Here is a 21,079-nt window from a genome sequence, read left to right as displayed (position 1 = left end):
AAACGGCTATGGCTGAAAACATAAATAGTTCTAGAATTGCTTTAAATATTCTCATGGGTGCTAAGGCCTACTGTGTTCTTAAAAATATATATATGTTTTAAGATTATCTCTTGCCCTTCCAGAAACTACCCCTTGGTGCTGGCTGGTGGTTATGAGAAGAAAGGGCATATCCCAGTATCGCAAGGCCTGTTACACAGGGTGAATTTCACTTGGGGTTTCAAAGATAAAAGGAGACTTAAGTCACTTCCACGCTCTTCCCTGTCATACACTTGTGCACACTGTCCTCTACGAAGTTGCTGGCAAATCCGAATTGCAAGTGCTCTTGTAATCCATAATCAGCCAAAACTTCATTTCCTTTTTCTCTATAAAATGGGTGTGCTGAGTAAAACAACTAAATATAGATGAGCTAATGTAATCATAAATACCAAAAGAGTCCCCACACCCCAGTAGGCAAAAAACAAAGCATGGCATTCAGAATGAGCTAGGGAAAAACGTTTTTGAATTACTATCTTCTTTCATTAGGATCAGGTTCTTTCTGTATCATCTTTTCTGTCCCAGGATGGCATGGAACACCCCTCCGCACCAATATACACATATCGGTTACTCTCTTCAGGCTTTTTCCAGGTCTGCTGACAGCTCTGATGGTCTTTGCACTGGGTTAAGTAGTGTTCCCCCAAAATTCATGTCCACTTGGGACCTTAGCATGTGGCCTTAGCTGGAAATGGGGTCTTGGCAGATGCACTGAAGTTCAGATGAGGTCACAGTGGGTTCAAGTGGGCCCTAATCCATGACTGATGTTCTTATAAGAAGTGGGAAACTGGATGCAGACACAGGCAGAACGAAGGTGATATGAAGACTAAGACACACAGGGAGGAAGCCATGTGACAGTGGAGGCAGAGTTGGAGAGAGTGGCTGTAAGCCAGGAACTCTAGGGATTGCCAGCAACTCTAGAAGCTAGGAAGAGCAAGGGAGGATCCTCTTCTAGAGTCTCAGAGAACACGGCCCTGTGACACCTTGATTTCAGACTCTGGCCTCCAGAATTGCAAGAGAATACATTTCTATGGTTATAAGCCCCCAGTTTGTGGTGCTTCTCTTTTCTTTTGTTCCTAGGAGACTCTTGTAGTCTCCTTTTTCTTATCAGCTTTGTTGGGCCAAAGCAGACACATCAGAGGCCTGGCTGGAGGCTCAGGCCATTCCATCAGTCAGATCAAGCCTGGGCTGCACCCGTGGGGCCAGCTTTCAGTCTCAGTTTCCCCATCTACATAGTGGACATAACATGGATGTGGGTGGAGACGAAAGGGCACAATGTTCACGAAGCATTTGGTACGATGCCTGACCCATAGCAAGTGCTTAGGAGATGTTAGCTATCATTAGCCATGTGCTTTCTGAAGCCTCTCCATCCATTTTCACTCTCCTCAGTTGACAACTGCCCCGATCTTACTCTTCAGTAAAAGCCAAGAAGGCCCTACGTATTCTCTTGGTACAGTATGATGGCATCTGGCATAGTGCTTGGCACAGAGCAGGCACTAGATACATCTTTATGGAATGAAGAATGGAACAACCAAATCTTGTTTCAATACCTCATCATAGGAGAGAAGAGCTTACAGATTTTACAAGGCTCAGTAACCGACTTGAAAAACCCATGGTGAAACTTTGGACGACAGATGTACTTTAATTAAATTTATTCACACTGTGGCATGAGTGATGTGGCAAGCAGTTCCCCTGATGGCGAAGGTCAGGCTGATTCCGTAGGTCTGCACATCTGAACCAGGGCTCAGACGGTTAAGAGCTGATGAGCAAAGGGCATTGACACTCTCAGTGATTTTAGACTGGAGCTATTGCCTTCTGCCTTTTTTTCATGCAATTTCCAGTTGGACCTACACTTGAGCATTGTGGCTAGGAGATGAGCAAAGACCAAAGAGTCAGCTTGCTAAGATTTAGGTCAATGCAAAGATTTGGGGATTACAGTAACAAACAAGATACAATGGGATTCTAAATATTTTTGAAACACTCACAATATCCTTTCGTTATTTCGATTGCCTAAGCATTTTAAGCCATTTGCTAAGCTGGGAGACAGAATTGGGTTTCCCTGGCCTGTTCTAGGCTATTGGACAGGTCACAATGCAATAGAAAGATGGGAATATTGGCTGGGTTTATGAAGACATAACCTCACATCCAATTCGCAAGTATTTTTTGAATGCCTACTAGGCAAGATACAAAAGAACAGAATCCTTCTGTACCAATACCCAGTGCCCCTGTGTATCAGCCCTGGCTACTCAGACATATCGAAACTCAGCTGGCCTCCACTCTGCCCAGGCCAGTCTTCACTTTAAGTTTACCTGTCCTTATATCAAGTCTTGTGGCTCTGCTGACTGACTGGCTGATTTGATCAACTGATTTGATCCCAGGGGATGACAGAGTCCTGTGGATGGCATCTGCCTTTTAGCAGGGGTCTCAGAGTCCTTAACCCACAGAAGTGAGCAGGGCAGGGCTTGTAAGACAGGTTGGGTTCCAGGCAATCTGCTGCTCTGCAAATGTAACATGACAGACTGTGGAGGCTGCCAGCTTAAGCACAGACTCCAGAACCAGACAGCTCAGCTGCTTACTGGCTGTGTGACCTTGGGTGAGTTACTTAATCTCTCTGAGCCTCAGTTTTCCCATCTGAAAAATGAGGATGATCCAAGGAGCACCTCTTGCACAGAGTGTGGAGAGGAATAAATAAGTTAATAAAAGCAAAACACTTAGAACAGCTCCTGGCCCGTGGGAAACATTCCGTAATTGTTCGCTATTACTATGCAGGACACAGAGACAAGAGTAGCCCCCTCTGCCCTCTCTGCGCTCTAATTTAATTGTCTGTTAGGGTTCACTCAAGGCAGATGTCTCCTTTTCACAACAACATCTAAAGGGTTCTTTAAGGACTTCATAAAAACAAAAGGATTAACTACAGATGACTAAGTCTGCATGATAGAAACAGAACCAGGTACAGTAAATAAAGAACTTAGACAGGATTATATTCTCACAAACAATATACTGAGCTTTCCTGCTCTTCATTTGCAACCCCTCCACATTAGGGAGCTGGTGGCCAAGGAGAACATCTCTATTCTGGGTGGGATCCTGGAGGAGGTAGCCCTCTAGCAGAGCCTGAAGAATGGTTAGGACTTTCCAGGTAGAGGAAGAGGACAGACACAACAGGCAGAGAAGAGTGTGCTGGGACCAGGGTGAGGAAAACAGACATCTGGAACACAAGATTTAAGGAGGCATTCACTCTCAGGGTCATGCAAGAGCTGGGTTGGCATTTGCACATCCCTGGAAGTGAATGCCTCATTAAATGTTGCACCCTAGATGCCTCAGTCCTAGCCCTGGAGAAGAGCATGGGTAAAAGCCTGGAAGGGTAAAATAAGCTGGTATAACTAGAAATGTCCAAGTCATGAGAGATTGCTGGAGTCTAAAGGCAGGGGAAGGGACCACGTGGAATGACACTGAAGAGTCAGTCCAGGGCCAGATCATCCAAGGCCCTGTGTGCCAAATAAAGGAGTTTAGTATTTGGTGACAGGGAGCCAACAAAGAACTCTGAACTGGGCCACAACATGGTCAGATTTGCACGTTACCAAGATTCTTCTGGCATTGGTGTGGATAGCAGATTGTTGGATGAAGAGAGAAACCAGAGGCTGGGAGGCCATTTCAGGACACCAATGAAGAGTCCATGCCCCAGGGAGACAGTGATGGCTGAAATCGTGCAGTGCCAGTTAGAAGAAAGGAGAACACATTCGAGATGTTTTGAAAGCCCAACTGCCAGTATGTGAGGATTGGTAGCAGACGAAGACTGATGGAAAGAATCAAAGATGACACTGAGGTTTCTAACTGGGGAGTTAGTAGGTAAGATAAGAAGTAACTAGAAGGCAGTTAGTTATCAGGGTTCACCCAAGTCCAAGGGAAATCCCATCCCCTCCCTCCCATTTGATCTCCAGAATGTAGGCTCTCTGGGGGCTGAGATGTGTCTTACCCACCCTTTGTATGGTATCCACAGTCTGTAAGGATTGCCAAACTGAATTGGGTGGCGGCCAGACCCCATCCCCTCATCCCGCTCATCGGCTAACAAGTGGCCTTGGGGGTGTCAATGTTCTTTTAGAGATGGCCACGCAGCTGGAATCAGGCCAACACAGCAACGTGTTCAGCCTTCCATCCTGGACCTGCAGGATCCTGGGGCTCTGACCCCTCTGTGCTGCATGATCTTGAGTCGGGGCTTCAGTGTGACTGGATGCCAGGGCTGACCTGGGCTGGCATGGGGGTCTAGGAGGTAGGGAGGCAAAGGGCAGTGAGGGCCTGTGGGGAGGCTGGGGAAGTTTGCGTCGTCAGGTGAAGAGAGCCAATTTGAGGTCAGAGAGTTGGCCAGAGAGCAGGCTGAAGGGCAGGTGGGTTCTGAGGTGAGCCCAGAAAGGCTGAAGCGGCTGAAGCGGGGGGAAAGGGGAGGTGTTCAGTGGCACTCCAGAAGCCAAGCCCGGGCAAGAGGAAGTGCTGAGGCTCCAGGCAGCATTTGGAGGCAGATGCTGGGACTAACTTCCTCTGGCCCAGGCTCAGCCATACACATTGACCCTGTGGTTAACAAAAGCCCCCAAATCTTTTTCTATGAAGCCAGTGAAGTCAGGCCTCACTCTTCCTGCTCTGCATGCATTTCGCTGTGCTCTCATAAAAATAGAGTAAAAAAAGCCAGTCTGAGCCCTTTGAAATATTAATTACAGACACCACAGTTTCCTTATTTAACCGAGGGTTGCTACCTCATTTGGGATTATTAGCAAAGCAAGACAGCCTTTGTTGTGCTTGACAAAGTGATTAATTCAGACTCTAGGTGAATTTTGGCTTTCTCAACATCTTTTGATGTGCTAAGATTCCCTAGTGAGGACAAACATCATCAATTACTTAAACAAGCCACTACCTTGAGAGCACAATTATCAGTGAGGCCCAGTCTACTAATTGGCAGATGGAGAGAGAGAGAGAGAGATGAACCCTCAGCTCTGGCCTGGACCCTTACCTGTCTAGGAGGAACAAGAGTCTTTTAAATGGTCTCACCGTGATGCTCCTGCCGAACTGGGGCAACCTAGTTCTTTTTCCGCCACTGCAAAAATACGTCGTGGGTGACTTGTGTTTGTAGATCTAGAAGCTGCCTGTGTTCTCACTGCTGAGAACCTCATTCTTACGGGCAGGGCTGCGGAATCAGCGGTGGGGGGACTGAGAAGAGAGGAGTTCACCGAAGCAAAATTCTTTCTTGACAGGAGTTTGTAAGAAACCTGGGAGTTTGCTTCTTTCCTCTCAAGAGCCATATTCGCCAGCTTCTGGGGGAAGCAGAATGAGGCAGGGGCTTTGGAGGAGGCCACGTCCAGGCTTACGGCCTCCGGACGCATGAGGAATTCAAGGTCCAGCATTTTTCAAATAGATAAACATATAAAAGTATATATAAGTAGATCTGTATTTAAAATTTATAAAATTAGATACCATAAAAATTTAAAAATATTTTATTTAAAAATATTTACTATGAATATATTTTTTATCTATTTAAATTCAAGTTAGTTAACGCATAGTGTAATAATGGTTTCAGTAGAATTTAGTCATTCACCACCTACATATAACATCCAAAGCTCATCCCAGAAGTGCCCTCCTTAATGTCCATCCCCCATTTAGCCCATCCCCCCAGCCATCTCCCCTCTAGCAACCCTCAGTTTGTTCTCTGCATTTAAGAGTCTTTTATGGTTTGCCTCCCTCTCTGTTTTTATATTATTTTTCCTTCCCTTATGTTCATCTGTTGTGCTTCTTAAATGCATTAAGCCATTAGTCCTTTTTTTCCTTCTCCATGCTAGAAAAGAGGTTTCAGGGGAAGATTTTTATGCTGCATTTATATTTGTCATTGTATCGCTTCTCGGCCTTTTGGCTAAGATCAGATACTTGTCATTGTATTTTCCAGCGTGTCTGTGGCGGGGGGCTCAGTCTAGTTAAATTCAGTCATACAACCAACACTTTAAAAAAAATCCGGAAGTGTTTCATAAATATCACTTAACCGATTTTATGACAAAATTCAATGGCTTTGCTCTATTTTTAAAATAGAAAGCTAGGTTGTATGTGTTTCCACCTTGTGAAACTTCTCTGTGCTACTTCTTCACTCTCCTTACTTCTCACTGATGCAGAAGGGCAAGGCCTGCTCACAGAATCTGTCTGTGGCCAACTGTGATGTGGGGCAGGATCGGGGAGCAGAGGCAGAGGCGTCTTCACCGAGCCCCTCTCCCTTCCTAACCACCAACTCCGATTCCACGCCCTTTGCTGCCTCAGCCCCAGAGGTGCCAATTAGTCCCCACTGGTGGGTTTTCTGGGGGCGGGACAGGCATTGGAAATCCTGGGATAGCAGGGCCCACTCAGTGTACCCCCTTTGCTCCCTCTGTCTGGCCTCCTGGTTTACCAGCCCTTCCAAAGCAGCAGTCTCTTCCAGTGCCCTCACCTGCTATGGTGACACAGCTCTTGTTATCCATGCCAGTGTTGATCCCTCCGTCCTCGGCTTAATGGTTTTCAGGAGATTGGTCCCCTTGGGAAGGCCCTGTTGCTTGAAAACTAGTCTTGAGGGGGAGTAACAACCTTAAGGACTGCTTGCCATTTTTTTCACCTGCGACAAATTCCATCCAGTAGTTGGACAGGAGGAGTGCTCTTAAGTTAGCAAACTACAAAGCATACATTTCAACAGGCATGGGACGCTTCTTTGCTGCAAAGATCATACTGTAAATGCTTAATTAACTGCTTGTCATTAGCCATGGAAAATCCGTCTGGTCCACTAGGTTGTAAGTGCCACGTCCCTGCAGCGTCCCTAGCACCCAGCACCGTGTCTGCAACGAGACATGCAGTGAATCTGTGTCGACCCAGTGACACTCTTCATTTGTAACACGTCGGTTAACATTAGCCCTCACAGTGATAAAGCACTTCACTGCTAGGACCTCACCTCTTCGGGAGGGTAAACTACTATCACGGTTTAGAATAAATCCAATGGCAAAAGCAGACTAGCTCTTTTCAGTACTGAGAGAGAGAAATACAGGACAATAAGATTCATTTGCCCTAATTCTCCACGTGCGCTCTGAGAAAGGTCTTTCATCGTTCTCTGGGCCTGGTGTTAAGCTGTCTGCTAAGCTGGGACAAACTAGACAGAGCACACTAAAACATGTGGCCTGCTCAGATTGTCCTCAAGAGCCAGGTCTTCCCAGCAGTGGCCTATGGACCATCCGTGTGAACTTTTAGGGGGTTCACAGGCTTAAAAATTTTTCCACGGTGTAGTGTTGATTTTTACCGTTACTTCTTATTTATGGAAGCGGTAATAGTTTTCATTTATGGTCATGACATAAGGTTTCCTTTTGAAATAAATGCACTTAAGTTTATTTAAAGGAAATTGGTAAGCAAGTAATAGCATAGGACATTTGCAGACATGGCAGAAATTGTAAAGATGTTATACAAATGACTGAGTTTAGAGATTTATTTCCTCAATGGACTCTCCCGCTCCGAAAAGTTGGGATAGAAATGAAAAAGTTAGCTCTGTGCTATAATAGCCATCAACTGGATGACATATTATTTGTTTAAAAAAATTGTAATATTTTCTTTAAAATACATATCTGTTGGCTGTTTAGTCGGGAGGGCCAGTAAAGCTTAGTTCAGCGGTTGGTGCCTGAGACAAAGGCTTAATGTCATGTGAGCCTTGGGCTTGCCTCCTCCCACCCCCAAGCAGATGTACCATCCAGTTCTCTCTAAACAGGAAGCCCTGATGATCTCATGGTCCCCACCCAGGCACTTCCCCTTTTCAGGCACACTCCAAAATAAAGTCAGGGTGTATACATAAATATAGGTTATATTTATAGAAATATAAGTTGGTGTGGTAACTGAATAATGACTCCCAAAGATGTCCATGTTCTATGCCCTGGAATTTGTGAATGCCACTTTATTTGGCAAAAGGGACTTTGAGGATGCGATTAGGGATCTTGAGATAGGGAGGGTGTACTGAATTACCCTGGTGGGTCCTAAATGTAATCATGAGGGCCTTTATGAGGGGAACGCAGGAGGAGTCAGAATCAGAGACGTTAATATAGTGACTGAAAGTAGAGATTGGAGTGATGTGGCCATAAGCCAAGGAAACAAAGAACCAATACTCCCCTGTAGCCTCCAGAAAGAACCAGCTCTGTTGACATCTTAACTTTAGACTAGAGAGATTCATTTGGATTGCTGGCCTCCAGAACTGTAAGATAATACATTGTTTTGTTTTAAACCATTAAGTTTGTGGTTATTTGTTATAATGACAATAGGAAACTAATACAGTTGGGAAAGCTTACTTTTAAAAAATTCCTGGGGCGCCTGGGTGGCACAGTCGGTTATGCGTCCGACTTCAGCCAGGTCACGATCTCGCGGTCCGTGAGTTCGAGCCCCGCGTCAGGCTCTGGGCTGATGGCTCAGAGCCTGGAGCCTGTTTCCGATTCTGTGTCTCCCTCTCTCTCTGCCCCTCCCCCGTTCATGCTCTGTCTCTCTCTGTCCCAAAAATAAATAAACGTTGAAAAAAAAATTTTTTTTTAAATTCCTTCACCTGGGGTGCCTGGGTGGCTCAGTCAGTTAAGTGTCTGACTCTTGATCTCACCTCAGGTCTTGATCTTGAGTTCAAGCCCCATGTTGGGCTCCATGCTGGGTGTGAACCAACTTTAAAAATGTCCTTCACTTTTTGATAGTATTCACCATATTGATTTTTTTTTTGTAAGGTATCACTCTACATTTAAAATAATTCCAAGTATAGAGGATTTAATTTAAAAGTTTCAAGATCTATTCACGTTTTTGCATAGGCATTCATGTGATTGAAGTATCAAAATGGTATCATGAAGTATCACCAAGAGGTACAGTGAAAAGTCTTCTCTTATTATGATCCCCAGATAGCATTTTCCATTAAACAGAACCATGGCTTCTTGGGAAAGTGGCTAATCTAGGTCTGGGGCAAGAAATGTACAAGATGAACCTGAAGCATCTTGACATTTCAGAAAGCAAGAAAGACATTCTATCAAAAGTACTCAGGAGCAAACTTATATGTGGTCCCACTAGCCAAAGATGGGACAATTTGATGAATAAAGCAATCATTACAATGGATCAAAACATATCAAATATACTTAAACTCATGAATTCAAAATGATACAAAAATAACAGGAGTTATTACTATACGATGTTATACAATCAACTCATTATTTTCAAAACTAACAATAAAAGGAAAGACTCAAGCACTGATCCTACTTTTCTTATATGAACTGCTATAACCATAGCAGATGAGGGTAAATTCAGAATTATTCCAGCTAACAGTGCAGAAGGAACATCACCCTTTTGCAGCTCCTAATGAATTAATGGATCTAGGTGACAATCTTCACAAGTCCTAAGATCAAAATAACAGAGAAAAATAGATATCATCAATCTCCTATAGTGCAGTCTGACAGAAAAAGCCTCTGGATCAGGCTTTGAACACTGCAGTCAATGGAGGATCTTTGTAAAATTACAAAGCCCAAGTCACACCCTACATAATGAAGTCACCATGGGGGGTGGGGAGTAGGACATAAACATGAGGATATTCTGAAGCTCCTCAGTGTGCAGACAAATTCAGGAACCAGTGGTTTAGATCAGACTACCAGACTGGGACTGAAGAACATGTTAAACTACACCATGGAATATGCAACTATTGAAATTCAGACTATGGGAGACTCTACAAGACACAACCTGTTTTGTTTATAAAAAATCCAAGAGGGAAAAAGGTAGGTTGGGGGGGGGGGTTGAGGGGAATTTAGAGACTTAGAGATACTCAAGAGGCATCTGACCCAATTACAACACATAGAATTTATTTAGATCCTCATTCAACAAATGTACTATAAAAGAAAAATTACAAGACACTTGGGGAAATTTAAACACCGACAATGTGTAATATTGTATGTTAACAACTTTCCATCTTTGTTGCATAGTATATTATTAAATGGATGCATCATGATTTATCTAAAGAGCCCCAAACTGACAGGCATCTAGGTTGTTTCCAGTCTTTTGATGTTGTAAAAATGCTGAAATGAATACCTCTGTATATGTTCAAGGATGCAGGTAGAACAAATTCCTAGAAGTGAATTTGATGGGTCAAAGGGTAAATGCATTTGCTAGATACTAGCAAATAGCCCTGCTATGGGGCTTGTACCAGGGTGGAAGCAATGTAGATGGAGAGAAGTGAGCAGTTATGGCGAAGGAGCTAATTTGAAGATGGAACTGTAAGGATTTGCCAATAGATTGTAAAGTATGAAAAATGAAAGAGAAGGATAAAACAGGTCTAATATCAGTCAGCTTCAGGTAAGTTTCACATGGACAGCAACTGCCTCCAATCTCGGTGATTTACATCAACAAATATTTATTTCTTGCTCACACTAAATATCTAGCATGGATCACTTTCAGCTCTGCTCCTCCTCATCTTTATTACAGGACCCAGACTTCAGGAAAGCTCTCACCTGGGAGACTAGGGGTCTCATGGCAGAGGGAAAAATAAATGGTTCACCGTGTGCTGCTCTCTTGACTTTTGCTTGGATGTGGTTCATGTTGTATCTGTTCACGCTCAGTTGGCAAAAAAGGAAAAAAAAAAGCCACATAACCAAGCCTAATGTAAATGGGGTGGAGATGTATAATTCTCCAACTAAAAGGGGTAGTCATATATTAAACAATTACACACTTGACCATGCCTCAAATGTTTGTGGCTTGAGCAATGGGTGGATTGTGGTTGCAATCGTGACATAGAGATGACTAGGCAGGATGAAATTTAGAGGGAAAATTGAACTCAGATTTAGATGTGTTAAGTTTAAAATGCCTAATAGACATTAAAAGGGTGCAACCAATTTGGCAGTTGTATAAAGATGAGTTTAGTGGAGAGAATGGAGAATGGAACTAGAGATAGAAATGTGGAAGTTATTTTTTTTAATGTTTACCTATTTTTGAGAGAGAAAAGACAGAGCAGAAGCAGGGGAAGGGCACAGAGAGAGAGAGACAGGGAGACATAGAATCTGAAGCAGGCTCTAGGCTCTGAGCTGTCAGCACAGAGCCCATCGTGGGGCTTGAACTCACAAACCACAAGATCATGACCTGAGCCAAAGTTGGATGCTTAACCAATTGAGCCACCCAGACACCCCAGAAATGTGGAAGTTAGTGATGTATAGATGGTATGCAAAGTGGTGAGACTATTAGAAGGAAAGGAGGTAGCAAAGACACTGAGGAGCAGCCTCTGTAGTAGGAGGAATGCCAACAGGGAGGAAGAGGAGGAGAGCGTTTCAGGAAGAAGAAAGTGTTGATTTGTGTCAAATGCTACTGAGAGGTCAAGTACAAAGATTGGCAAGAAATCATTGGATTGACAAGATAAGAATCATGAATGACCTTGACAAGGGCAATCCCAATATAGTGGTGGGTACAAAAAACACAGTTGGAACAGGTGGAGAAGAGACTAGGGGTATAGAAGGGGAGAGAACAAGTCTAGATAATGCTTTCAAAGGATGTTACTCTCAAGGAAGGATGAAAAAGAAGGCAATGACTGGAATCAAAGGGGTTTGCCTTTTTCCTTTATGATGGAAGACACTGCAATATGTTTGTATCCAGACAGGAATGATCCAGGAGAACGGGAGAAAGCAACACAACTGAAAGAAGACATAGTTGAGAATTCTGAGTAAGAGATGGGTAAGAAATACAAGTGAGGCTTTTAGATAGACAAAATATATCTCTCATCATGATCATCAGTTCATTAGCATCTGTTATTACTATCCCTTTGGTTTCTAATAAACCTGCCTTTGTTCTCAGCACATTCTCTGTGTGTTCTCATGTGGTGGCTTATCCACAACATCCTAGCCTAGAGGATGGAAAGGAACAGGTTAGTGGAGTTAGTGGATGCCAGCACCTGTTTGAAATGTGGCAGACCTGGTTTCCATTCCGACTCAATTGCTTAGCAGCACTTAAGTGCCTTCCGCAACCTCCTTATGACTTAATTTCCAAATCAGTAATGTGAAAATAATATTGATTTCTACCTTTATATGATTTATATGATCGTATGTCTGTATAAATGTATTTTTCTCGTGTTGTGACAAAGCTGTTGTCAGGCTAATGACTGAAATGAGTAGGCTTTTGTGGTTTTTACATTACTAGGGAAAATATCAGTCAGATACTTATGTATTTATTCATCACTCATTTCTTTTCTTTTCCCCTAGAGGAGTGAGGACTTTAAGCAGTTCCCTTTTCTGGGTCTTTTGGAACAAATTATAAGGAATTTTACTTAGTAAATCTTATAGGTAAGGCTGGGCAGAAATGAAAAACAATAGGAAAGTCTTATAATTCAAAAATACTTCCCTCTGAGTTTTGCTCGTGTCCATCTTACAGCACATTTTATATTCAGAAGTTCCCTGTTAGAATGGAACTATCAGACAATGAAAACACCACATTTCAGAATGTGTGGGATGCAGGTAAAGAAGCATTTAGAGGAGGATTTACAGCCTTAAATGCATTTATTTTTTTTTAATACTAAAAATAAGTGAATTACAATTATTAACTTAAAAAACTAAAACAGATAAACAAAACCCAAAGAAACAAAGAGTAAACCCAAAGAAAATAGAAGGTGGACCATGATAAAAAATGCTAAACAAATAGTGAAATAGAAAACAAACAAACAAAAAACTAGAAAGGATCAATAAAAGCAAAACTTGGTGCTTTGAAAAGATTAATAAAATAGATAAGCCTATATAGCAAGACTAACTAAGAAAAACTTTTCTAAGCAAATGAGGAATAGAAAAAAAATGTCCTTAACCCAATAAAGGATATCTGTAAAAAATCTGCAGCAAAATCTCACTCTTGAGTTTGAAACATTAGACACATTCCTATAATCAAGAATATGAAAAAGATGCTCTCTTTTATTGCTTCTTTTAAACACTGTACTAGAGGTCCCAGCCAATGTAATAAGAAAATAAAATGAAAAGTGAAACAAAATGATTAGAAAGAAATAGAACAAACTGATATTATTTGCATAAAACATGATTGTCAGCATAAGAAATCAGATATCCCACATGTAAATCCCACAGAACTAACAAGAAAATTTAGAAGGATCACTGATTACAAGATTGGCATAAAAAACAAATAGTGTTCCTACACATGAGCAATATCAATAACCAACATATGTAAATGGCAAAGAGATATTCTTGTGCATAAAATTATAAAATGTTACTGAAGGACAGAGACAACAGAATCAATGGAGAGATATAATACATCCATAGGTGAGAATACTCAATGTTGTAATAATGTTGATACTCTATAAATTTAATGCAATTCCAAAAAAAAAAATCTCAGCAGACTATTTCATCAAACTAGACTAGTTAATTGTAAAACTAATATGAGAAAGTAAGATATTAAAAAGTAATACAGAATTGTAATAGTTAAAATAGTGAGGCATTGCCATAAGCCAGACAAATGGATCAAAATAGAACCAGGCACCTCTAGTACTAAGGAGTGTGATAGAGGCGGCACTACAAATCAGTGGGGAAAGGTGGGTGGGACAGCAAGCACACTGTCTCATTGCCAAACCTTTATAGGGATGTGCTCGGCATTAGGGCAGGATTATTTTACCAGGGTCCCAGTGACATGCCTCTTCTAATGAGCCACCTCTCATTATAGAACCTGACTCAACACTCTGATGATTGATTTGGCTTCTCAAGTACTAGGAGGGGAGGGGCTCTGAGGAGGGACATCAGATTCCTGTTCCTGGAAAAGGATACCTACTCTGACAGATTAGTAAATGAACATTCTGGTTTGTAGGTTGTATCTTAGTAGATAATCTAACTACTACTAATGGAGACATGAATGTGCACTAGATGGTTTCCAGCCCTGAGGACAAGCTGAGAGCATGGTCTTGGGGCAGCGGGTTCTGGGAGAGGGGACCGACCAAGAAGATGCTGAACAGAGATGAGGTGCTAACAGGGGACCTGGGGTGACCTCATCTAGAAACTCAGTATTTCTAAGGAGCTCCTGCCTGGAGGCACGGCTGATGCAATTTCTACTTACAGTTTCTGTAGTATTAATGGGGCAAGGAAGGAGAAGGAAACAGAATTTCAAGTCAACTAACCAGCCTGTAGAGAGTTATTTTCTTAAAAAAAAAAAAACAAAACAACAAAAACCTATTCAGAATTCATCTGCTTATCTTCGTTTCCCTACCCAAATGTGTGCTTGGAGTCAACCTACAGTCCCCCATCAATGACTGCTCATTTTCCAATTAATTATTTAACCAGTTGGTGTGGCACAATTATGCCTGCCACCTGGATTAGCTATGGTAGTAATGAGGGGAGAAAGGAAGAATTTCAAAGGTGGGAGATATTTTTGAAATTAGAGAAAAAGAGATAGCAAAATATTCTCATTCTCTCTCTCTTCCCCCCTCCCCCATAATCCAAGAAATGCAGACATCAAGATACATTGATGTGTCTAAAAAAGGGGGGAAAATTTTATGAGAGCATTTGGTGAAATGGATACACTGCCAGTGAGACTCACTGGGACAAATTTCCTGGAAAGCATTGTGTACCAATATTTGAATCCGGTCACTCATGGATTTCAGGTCTAGAAAAGCTTGATGCATAAAGTGCTAGAAAAGGTTGATGCACAGAGATATTCGTTGTAGTAACAGACCTTAAATCAGCTAAAAAAATCAAGAACACCCTAAATATTTACCAATAAGAATAATTTAGTAAATTATGATATGTCCACAAGAGGAATATTCTGCAGCCACAAAAATAATATTCACAGGCGCCTGAGTGGCTCAGTCGGTTAGGCATCTGACTCTGGATTTTGGTTCAGGTGATGATTCCAGGGTCGTGAGATTGGGACGTGCATAGGGTTCCATGCTGAGCATGGAACCTGCTTAAGATTCTCTCTCTTTCCATCTGCCCCTCTCCCCTGCTCATGCTCTTTCTTTCAATCTCTCTTTTTAAAATAAATTAATAACATTTTCAAAAAATAATATTCATAAAGGATTAATAATACAGAGATTTCTTCCCTTATATCAAGTTTAAAAGTAGAAATATAGAGAAATAGAAATAGGAAAACATTATAGAGAATGTAATCTCAAAAACAGAAAAAAATCCTCACAGAAAAAACTAGAAAGAATTACAGTAAAATGAAAGTAGGCTTTGTCTAATAGTTGTAGTGATTTTTTTGCCCAAATCTCTGTCAAAGTTGGCAAACACTCTGCTCCCGTGTCTTAAAACCTTTTGAGAAGGCAACAATTTAAGGCCTTGTTTCTAATGTTTCCAATGTGGCCACAATTTTTAATGGAATTGCTGGCAAGTCCTTTGATGGCCATACATGTCACAAGCGTCGAGTAACCATGACAAAGGGCTTTTCTTCTCCAAAGAGCAGGACAGGTGGGGTTACCTGGCTTCACTGGAGAATCATGATTTTTATCCCAGGAGATGTGTTATTTGCCAAAGGAATATTTCAGCATTTCAAAAACACATCAACAGACCTGAATCTCACCAAGTAGAAATTCTTCAATAGAAATGTTGAGAACATAATGGATGAACCAAGGAGCTAGCGGTTCCCGGAAGCACACAAGAGAGAAACCACGTCTTCTGTGGCTGCTTAAGATATTCAGTGAGGGAAATCCTGGAGGGCAGGCCATCACTTGACTGTCTTCTCTTGCTCCAAATCTCAATCAGCTTGGCTATCTCTTTCATACATGATTCATCAAAATATTTCCTCAATTTATTGCAAGTGACTTCTTTGGCTAACCAAAAGGCTGACCACTTTTGTGGAATCCATCAAGAAAGGGCTTTGTCTCGGGGAAAATGAAATACTGGGGAACTTCTAGACTTTAAAAATTGAATCTTATTTTGAACATGATTCATATTATTCAATTTATTTTGAGAAGGTGTAGTAGAAGACACACCCCTGGCAGTGCAGGAATTTGTGTGCTATAGCAAGAAATGACTATTTCAGCTGTGAAATGAAACCAGAGAAGGGTATCTAAGGCTACTATATATACTTTTTGATGTCATTTTCCAACTTAAGTATCCTTAAGGTAAACAAAGATAGATGTCCATCATCATAAGGGATGTTTTTATTAATTCCCATCAAAGACAAGAATACTACAATATGGCGGCTGCATGACAACTGCATACTACTTGCTTTTCACAGTAGCATCCCAGGCCACCTGTACTTTTTTGATGGCACAGGACCTAATGGCACAATTTGACATAACAAAGAAATTTCCTTCATGGTGACAATTTTTAGAGTAGCAGGAGGAGATTTTTTTAAAGATATTTTTTCATTGATTCTCTGAAACTCATTCATGGGTATTCTTGGTGTATCAGTTTCCTAAGGCTGCCATAACAAAGTACCACAAACTGAGCTTAAAACACCAGGAATTCATTGTCTCACAGTTCTGGAAGCCAGACCCTGAAATTATGGCTTTTGCAAGGCTATGCTCCCTCTGAAACCTATAAAGGGGTATCCTTTCTGGCCTCTTCCTAGCTTCTGGTGGTTTGCTGTCCATCTTTGGTGTTCCCTGGCTTGTAGTTGTGTTAACTCCAATCTCTGCCTTTGTTGTCAGATGGAATTCTCCCCGTGTCTCCATGTCTTCACGTGGCCGTCCTTTTACAAGGACACCAGCCATAAGGATTAGAGTTCCACTCTACTTGGGTATGATCTGATCTATATAATCACATTAGCGACCACTCTATCTCTAAATAAGATCATATTCTGAGGTACCAGGGGTTAGGACTTCAACTATTCTTTTTCGGGGGTGACACGATTCAACCCATAACAGCTAGGGTCCATGGATTGTCCAGAGAGTGTGTTGAGACAGACAGAGGGCAGCATGAGGACCCTGAGACCAGGAAGGGTGAAACAAGGATGCAGAGAAGGAAGGGAAAGCAAGACAAATGGAACTCACTTTGCAATTTTGCCCAGCAGTCTGGTGCCAGTGATCCTTCCCTGTTGATTCTGGTACGAGGACTCTGGTTACTAATGGCAACTTTTGGCCAATTCCCAGCTGAAGAGGCCCAAGTCTATACTTGGAGTACACGTTGCAAAGTGAAGTTTATGGTTATGTCCAGAACATTCTCTGCTGATGCCATATGTTTGAAAATGTCTGAATTTTGTGCAGAGACACACAAGCAGTATTTTTGTAAGTGGAGTTACATAATTAGGGCATGGACTTGCATAATAATTAGCACGTGTAATTAGGCACAGACTTCTTGTCCTTTAATTAGAAAATCAAGACATCTAATTAAAAAATTAAGATGTAATTACGTGGCCCAAGATCTACATATCTCTTTCTACCCATTAGAGATCACATTTAGAAAATAATTCACAAAAACTGATAGAGAAATGAAGATAGAAGCCAGATTCAAGGATGCTGAGGGAAGTGTTAAGTGCACTGGTAAGCCTTCTTTGGTTTTTCCTCTTTGGCGTGAGGGGAATTATTTAAAATATCCTAGTCTACTTGAACGAATAACTTTTGCACACTATGCTGTTGACCTTTCGTACACAAGCTAATGAAGAGGAATGATGGCCTGACTGATCCGTGCAATTCACACGTGGCTCTTAAGTGCGGCCTGTAATCACACTTGAACGTGGACTTACATGTGATGTCCTGGGAACTCATTCAAACCCAGTAATGCAGCCAGATGGTGGAAAACTTCTTCCCATTCTTGGTTCTCCCTTGTGACTACTTTGAAAGTAGACCCATTGCTCAGAGTAACACAAACCGGCACTTAAGCTGGGTTGTCCTTTCCCTGAATTTCTGAATATTTGATGAAAAAGTTGTATTTTAAGTGCTTCTTGTTGGACTACAGGTGGGAAAGGGGAAGGTCAGAGACTACCACGAACATTCCATCTTTCTAATGATAAGCGAATGATTTTTAGAGCAGCATTTTGTTCGTCTAAATTCTACTACTCCCAGGAAGCTTGGCTGTAATGATATGTTCTAAATTTTTCCTTGCTCCTGAATTGAGATTTGGCTGATCCCTGCATGATGCTAAACACCCAGTTTGACTCATTAATTTTTCTGAACTAACTGAACTTTTGACCTAATTGGCTGGCTGATTAGGGATTTTAGCCATATGTCCAGGTTTTTCTAAGCCAGTTCTGACTTTAACGGTGTTATCCCTCTGTTCCCATAAACTGGTGAAATATCCTAGTAATTCCAATGTTTTGACAGCTACGCTGCACTTCTCAGACTGCTGCTTTCTCCTAGAAAGTGGCACAGAAATCTGTCAGGCCACGTTTCCTGATTTTTGGTTAAGAAAATATGCTTCCCATATGGTTTCAGGACATGAAAACAAAGACATAAAGAGGTTATAAGCAGTTGGAGATGAGGTCTTACCTCCATGGTGTGTTCTCTCCCTCCTGGTTTTTATTTTTCTCTATTAGTCCATGCAATGTGATGAGGGACAAATTATGTGCAGGGGTCAGTTTTGACCAGGAAAACACAAATTTGCACAGGGAACTTATTTTTGCCACTGTTACTTTTTTTTTTTTTTTTTCTGCTTTGCCTTCTGATAATTGTCCATGGTAGATGTAGAGACAAAGGAACTGAACTGGGGAGAGGTACATTTTTAAAAACAATGTATTGATGGAAACTTTAGGTGGGGAAGGGGCATTTAGACCACAGCATCACCTTGTCTTCTAACTGTGACATTTTAGGATTCCTCAATCTCCAGCCTGTCACTCAATCAGGAGGAATTTCCTGGGTTCTATTCCACTCACTCGCCTCTACGTCTCTACCTCGTTGGTCCTTAGATATTGTCAACCAGAAACCACCCCTTCCACCCTTCTCTGAGGAGAGCTCCGTAATTCTGTTTCCTAACAGGGCCAACGTATGAATGAAAACTTCAGGTCCTTGGTTTTTAAATTTCGCTTTTCCCCTCAGGTACTCCACATCAGCGTTTTCAAGACTGGAGAAGCTGGGCATCAGACACCCCAAGCCTTCTCCTTTTGTTGGAAACTTGGCATTTTTCCGCCAGGTAAGGGAAGCCTTCCATTGTCTTCCAGCATAAGATATGCTGAGCCCAGGGCAACTTTACCCATGAAGCGCTGCCCCCATCTACATCGCCTACACTGGGGTGGTCTATATGTGAAGGCGCTGTGTGTTGAGCCTTCCCCTACTGAACGAATTCTCACATGATGACAACAATCCATTGTTTATTACTCATCAGCATGCAGTGAGTCCTGTCACCCATTCATTCATCCATTAACCCCAAAACCCATTGACTGAGTGTCTAAATGTGCCAGGGCCTGGGATATGGAAGAAGCAGAAGTTACTTCTTCCCTTGAGTGCACACATAAAATCATGGTGTTAAACATGAGATAGGATGTACCCTAGGGTTTGACTGGGCAAGAGAGATGGTAGCTGTGGTGTCTTTCAGAGGAGAGGGATATCTGTCAGGGCTAGAATCACACTGGAGGACTTCCTAGAGAAGGAGGTCCTGCAGGAACAATAGTCACAAAGACAAGAACACAAACCAGGTGGGGAGCAACGATGTGTGTGATCTCACTTAAATGAAAAACAAGGCACAGCTTGATGAGCAGCCTGGACTTACTAAAAGCTGAAGATGGGGGAGCACTAGGGGAAGCAGCTGTGTGAGACAGCAATGGGCTGGCTGGCTGGCTAGTGTGCTATCATTTTCAAGCAGGAGAGGGACCTTGAAGTAAAGGGTGACTCTGCAGGGAGGAAGATTTAGGTTTAGTCTAGGTGAATCGGTGAGGGCTTGGCCCAGGTGGTCCGTGTGAAAAAAGAAGGACATTGGGGGCAAAGTTAGTGACTCCTGGAATGAATTGGGTGTAGAGAATTCAAGGTAAATGAGCTAAGTGCCTCTAAGTGTTGAGCCAGGTTAATAGGGAGAATGGCCATGAGTTGACAGAAATAGAAGGTCAGGAAGGCAGCTGGTTCAGGGAGATACCCTTGGCCAGAATGACATGCAAGTCGATATGTCCAGTAGTCATTTGTAGATACAGCCCCAGGACTCTATCTTCTAAGGGTATTCTGTTTTCCCTCATTGGGTTTTCTCAGAAGCCACATGGTTTAATCTGCGAACTCATGGCCGTGTTGCCACCAGCCCCAACATCAGGAGCCGACAGGTCCTGCGTGTGAAGGGCCGCTGAGCCAGAGACAGGAAGGGCTAAGTGTGGGCCAATCCTGATCATATCTGTTCAACATGTCTCTAGCATTTCCCCACCCCTACCCTCAGAAAGGCTGGCCCTCAACACCAGACAGATAACAATAACTATTTCTGTCCTTTTCCCTCCTCCTTTCTTTTCTCTTCCTTTTTGTCCCTTTCTCTGTCCAATGTTCTTTTCACTCTTTATTGTTGTTGTTCTGCTCTTCTTCGGATTTTAAATACCTTCTCCTCGTCTCTGTCTTGGGGGGATGTTCACAATGTGAAGCCTGCAAATAGCGATCTTATCAAGGCTTCCTGTGAGTTCTTGAAGCAAGTGTGAAGAAATTTCTGAGTGTCAAAATAGAGCAACACACTGGATAGGAAATTAAAGTAAATAAATTTCACCTATTTCAGGGGGTGGGGGGAATGATCAGTTGCATTCAGTTGAGTAATTTAGTACTAACATTTTTGAGGAAAAAAAAAATAGTATAACCGTCCATGTGAAGAGAACACTGTGCTCCTGCCTCTGGTTGATTTCCACATATGCTCCTTTTCAGCTCAGCATCCTTGTATGTACAAACCTTGCCAAGTTCTCTCCAGAACATAGTAATTTCAGCGACTATTTTTATATTCATAGAAGCTTTCTTTGATATATGGCAAGCTTAGACTGCGAAAGTCTATGTAATAAGAATGAGATGTGTTTCCATTAAGGATATCCACCTCTTCCCCCCTTCCCCTTCCCTACCCATCACGTGTCTCCCTGTGTACTCCATTCCCACAACACGGGGATCTGTGTGACATCTCCATCCCTTCACCCCTACAGCTCCTCTGTGTATATTTGCACACACGCTCCATCCCTACAACACTACTGCATCCATACAGCACAATGGATCTGG

The 21,079-nt window shown here is 42.2% G+C and overlaps 1 protein-coding gene and 1 long non-coding RNA gene across 2 annotated transcripts in view; one reads left to right on the top strand and one right to left on the bottom strand.

The window, feature by feature from the left end:
* TBXAS1 (thromboxane A synthase 1) overlaps nt 1-21,079 on the top strand; it is a 155,877-nt gene that overhangs the window by 16,491 nt on the left and 118,307 nt on the right. The window contains exon 2 of the mRNA XM_025929728.2: nt 18,956-19,049. Coding sequence (XP_025785513.1) covers nt 18,956-19,049 — 94 coding nt within the window. The remainder of the gene's footprint in view (nt 1-18,955; nt 19,050-21,079) is intronic.
* The window catches only part of LOC147583017 (uncharacterized), a 158,785-nt gene that overhangs the window by 24,716 nt on the left and 112,990 nt on the right, over nt 1-21,079 (bottom strand). The gene's annotated exons all lie outside the window — the stretch shown is intronic.

Source organism: Puma concolor, chromosome A2 (genome assembly GCF_028749965.1).
Source record: "Puma concolor isolate L17-30 chromosome A2, mPumCon1.1.hap2, whole genome shotgun sequence".
In the NCBI taxonomy this organism is placed as follows: Eukaryota; Metazoa; Chordata; class Mammalia; order Carnivora; family Felidae; genus Puma; species Puma concolor.
Note: the sequence above shows the minus strand (reverse complement) of the source record. Positions and strands in the feature narration are given on the sequence as shown.